Here is a 4,362-nt window from a genome sequence, read left to right as displayed (position 1 = left end):
CTGAGACCTTTAACTATTACATAATATATAATATTTATTAACAATACCTCGTATATATTTATATATACTTTTTGAGTAATTTTATTAATATTCTTTCCGTGCGTAAGTTTTGTGAGTGAGATTTATATGTTTTAGGTAGAATAGACCAGACAACCCTGGTTCATTTCAATTATCTGATAGATTAAGGATTAGAAATAGACAATAGCTCACTGTGCTAGTGGGAACTTCGTATTTGGAAGAGGCCAGTGTACATAATTTACATTTTTTTTTTAAAGTACATTCTGTGCGCTTACATTCCATTTGATACATTCCAGTGACGCGATATCCAGTACAACATGATGACCAGGAGAATGTTGTCTGAAGAAAAGAGCAAGAAGATGGAAGCTGAGCTCAATGAACTGAGGGCACTGACAGATAGGCTTCTTGAAGAACGCGATGTATATGAAATGGAAATGCAGGCGCTCAAGACTTCACGAATGACATTAAAAGGGAAATTTGATGAAATTCGACGATTTTGTGAAGAATTAGAAAAAGAGTGCAAACGAAAGGAATTAATTATAGAGAGCTTCCGAGAAAATCACCAGGAACACGAAGACGCCTTAGACCGTATCAGATTTCTTGAAAGACAGGTAAAGGAATCAAATGCTGAAGTTGCATCATTACACGAACAAAGCGGAAGTTACGACCACCTAACGACCTTGTCACTCCGTGATGAACTAGCTCTGGGAGACAGGAATGTATGCAACAGTAAATTATGCAGCACTAAATCGCAAGACCCAAGATTTTCCAAATTAACCAACCTGATAAGAAAGAAATCGAAAACTCTTAAGAAAGTAAAATCAGAAAAATTAAATTTACACAAGGACAAGGTGAAGATGGCCGAACAAGTGAAAGATCTAGAGTTGCATCTTCAATCGCGAACTAAAGACCTACTTTCTACGCAGAAACAACTAGAAGAACTTTCAGCTGCAACTAATGAGCTTTTAAAGCTGGGTACTGAGTATAGAGAACTTACTCAAGTCCTTCTTCACGATGAGCTTAGTGAAACAAATGGTCCAGTAGAAATAAATCAGACTCCGTCCCCACCACCCACATCATCAACGCAACCAACACGTGTATCGTATGCCAGCGTTGCTGCAGGAAAACGTGTCTGCTCCTCTACAACTGTTGAAGTTCGACACAGTCAACGGTCAACCAAGACTATTAGAACTCCGACCAGGCCATCCAGAAGAACGGTAGTTTTTTCTGATAAAATAGGCGTAGGACTAGGCCACCACCTTAGTAACCACTTAAAACAAAGGGTAGTCAACTATTGCTATCCAGGAGCTACTTTTGGTCAAATTATTACACTGTTAAGTGATTGCAACTTTGATAAATATACAACAGTGATTCTTATAATAGGTGATAGTACTAACATTAGTAAAAAAGAAGTAAATAGTAGCATTGACGTGTTCTTGAGAATTCATGAGAAGTGTGGGTGTAAATTCATACTAAGTGCATTCCCTTACTGCTCTAACCTAGGCATCGCTCGTAATAAGTATATATATAACATAAATTCGCACATACATAATTTGACATGCCGTCATAGTGACGTTATATTTTGTTTTGACATTAATAAGTTCGTAAGGAACTTCAAACTTTTTGAGGATAATTTACTTTTACCCCTAAGGTATCTAAGACATATAGCTAGTTTGCTATCTTTTAATATTAAGGACGCTGTTATAGAAGATATAACACAGTCCCACGACAATGCTCCTACTTTAAGTAGCAACAGTATACATTTTACTAACCATAATTTAAACTAAAAAACACGACAACAGAAAAGTCTAATCGTTTCCATGTAGTACATCAAAATATTCAAGGCTTTTCTGGCAAAACATTAGAAATAAGTATTTTTTTGCACGATATTTCCGTTGACGTGTTTTGTGTTACAGAACACTGGCTGAAAGATTACGAAGCCATTAACAATATAGAAAATTATGTAATAGTCAGTTCGTTCATAAGAAAGAGCTTAAGTAGAGGCGGATCCATGATTATTATTAAGCGTAACTTAAAATTTAAAGAGCGTAAGGATATCACAAATCTTTCTACTGAACGAACTATTGAGATTTCATGTGTGGAATTGGATCAGTTTGTCGTCTTATGTGTATACAGGCCCCCCTCTGCTAATTTTAACGAGTTTGAATTAATTATGGAAGACAGTTTAAAGCGGATTTTTCCAACCAAAAAAAACGTAGTAATATGTGGAGATTTCAATGTAAACCTGTTGGAAAACTGTTCTACTTCTGTAAGACTCATTAATTTATTTCAAAGTTTTAACTTGATTAATCTTTTTTTAGAACCAACTCGCATTACTGCCTCCTCTTCTACTTGTATTGATAACATCTTTTGTAACACAGACGCAGTGTCTAAATCAATAATAAATTGCTTAAGATCCGACCATAGTGGCCAATTGGCTTCTTTTAATTGTAAAATGAGCAAGAAGGTAGACCAATTTCTCTGCAGACCGATTACCACAGAACGAATAATTAGATTTCAAAATAATATCGGCAACAGTTTAAATTCCCTATCCCATATACCGGAGGATCCAAATACTTTATATAACACGATATTTGGTTTAATTAAAAATGAATTTGACAATATATTTAAATCGAAAACATTAACTTTCCATAGAGAGACTAAATTCAACGACTGGGCAACAGTAGGTATTCATAAGAGTAGGTCTCGTTTGTATGAGCTATATGCTATGAAAACTTATAATACTAATTCCAATTTCATAGAATATGTTAGAATTTATTCGAAAATATTTAAAAAAGTTTGTGTAGCTGCTAAGGTTAAGTTTCACAGCGACAAAATTAGACAATCGATAAATAAATCTAAAACTACTTGGAGCATAATAAATAAAGAGTCAGGCAGGGTTAAACTACACGATAGAGATATAGTTTTAGAATTAGACAGCAAACTTATAAAATCTAATGATAAAGTAGCCCAAGCTTTTGAATCGTTCTTTTCGGAAATTGCTGTGAACACTACAAAATCATTAAATTCCTACCCTTCACTTGCTATTGATCTCCTAAAGGAAAATGTTAACGTTTGTGGCAGTTTATTTAATTTTCGTCATGTTAATCCACAAGACATCATAAAAGCTTTTAAGTCAATACATGTTAAAAAAACTGAAGATCTCTGGGGCATATCAACTAAAGTTATAGACTCAGTTATTAATCTCATTTCCCCACAGTTAGCTGTAGCTTTCAATAGGTGCGTTGACGAAGGTGTTTTTCCCGATTTAATGAAATACAGCAAGGTTATTCCCTTATTCAAAAGCGGTAGGAAAGTTGATCCTAGCAACTATAGGCCCATTTCAATTTTACCAGCTTTAAGTAAACTATTCGAAAAGGTTATGCTAACTCAATTACTGTCCTTTTTCGGTAGGAATCATATTTTTCATAGTGAACAATACGGGTTTACTAGTGGTAGATCGACTAGCGATGCGGGGGTAGCGTTACTAAAACACATCTTTGATGCTTGGGAAAGGTCCCAGAACGCTATTGGTGTTTTCTGTGACCTCTCAAAGGCATTTGATTGCGTTGATCATAATACTCTTATTAGTAAGCTGGAACATTACGGTGTAAATGGCAAGGCGTCGAAACTTGTCTCGTCATATCTCAACGGTAGAATTCAGAAAGTAGGCATAAATGGAGCGACTTCTTTGGGTTCTCCAGTAAAAATGGGTGTTCCGCAGGGCTCAATACTTGGACCTTTCTTATTTCTGATTTATATTAATGATCTGCCATTCTTTGTTAAGGACCATTGCGAAATAGTGTTGTTTGCTGATGACACATCCTTGATTTTTAAAACAGACAGACATGACATTAACTATGACCGTATTAATGATACCCTCTCTAAAGTAGTTTATTGGTTTAATGCTAACAATTTATTGCTTAATGCCAAGAAGACAAAATGTGTTAAATTTGAATTACCTAACGTAAAATCGACTAGTCCAAGCATAGAAATAAACGGAGAAAAGTTAGACCTTGTTAATAAAGCAGTCTTATTGGGAGTGACCTTAGATAGTAAACTTCAGTGGTTTCCACATATATCGTCCCTGGCCAGCAGATTAAGCTCCGCTGCATACGCAGTCCGCAGAATACGTGAGCTTACCGATGTTAGTACTGCTAGACTAGTTTACTTTAGTTACTTCCATAGTATAATGTCCTACGGGATTCTCATGTGGGGTAAAGCGGCAGATATTCAAACCATATTTGTATTGCAAAAACGAGCGATTCGTTCTGTGTACCGTCTAGGCTCTCGGGTTTCTCTCAGAGAAAAGTTTAAGGAGACTGGTATCATGACTGTGGCATC

The 4,362-nt window shown here is 35.7% G+C and overlaps 1 protein-coding gene across 1 annotated transcript; it reads left to right on the top strand.

Moving 5' to 3' along the window:
* Window positions 1–335: 335 nt before the first annotated feature.
* Window positions 336–1,235, top strand: LOC113236212 (myosin-7-like; the record flags this gene model as incomplete). The annotated part of the gene is made up of 1 exon (XM_026472220.1): window positions 336–1,235. A coding segment is annotated over exon 1 (900 nt), but the record flags the coding sequence as incomplete, so codon positions are not given.
* Between the last annotated feature and the right edge of the window lie 3,127 nt (window positions 1,236–4,362).

The sequence above is a fragment of the Hyposmocoma kahamanoa genome, unplaced genomic scaffold, assembly GCF_003589595.1.
Source record: "Hyposmocoma kahamanoa isolate Upper Pololo Valley unplaced genomic scaffold, ASM358959v1 89844, whole genome shotgun sequence".
Taxonomy (NCBI): Eukaryota; Metazoa; Arthropoda; class Insecta; order Lepidoptera; family Cosmopterigidae; genus Hyposmocoma; species Hyposmocoma kahamanoa.
Note: the sequence above shows the minus strand (reverse complement) of the source record. Positions and strands in the feature narration are given on the sequence as shown.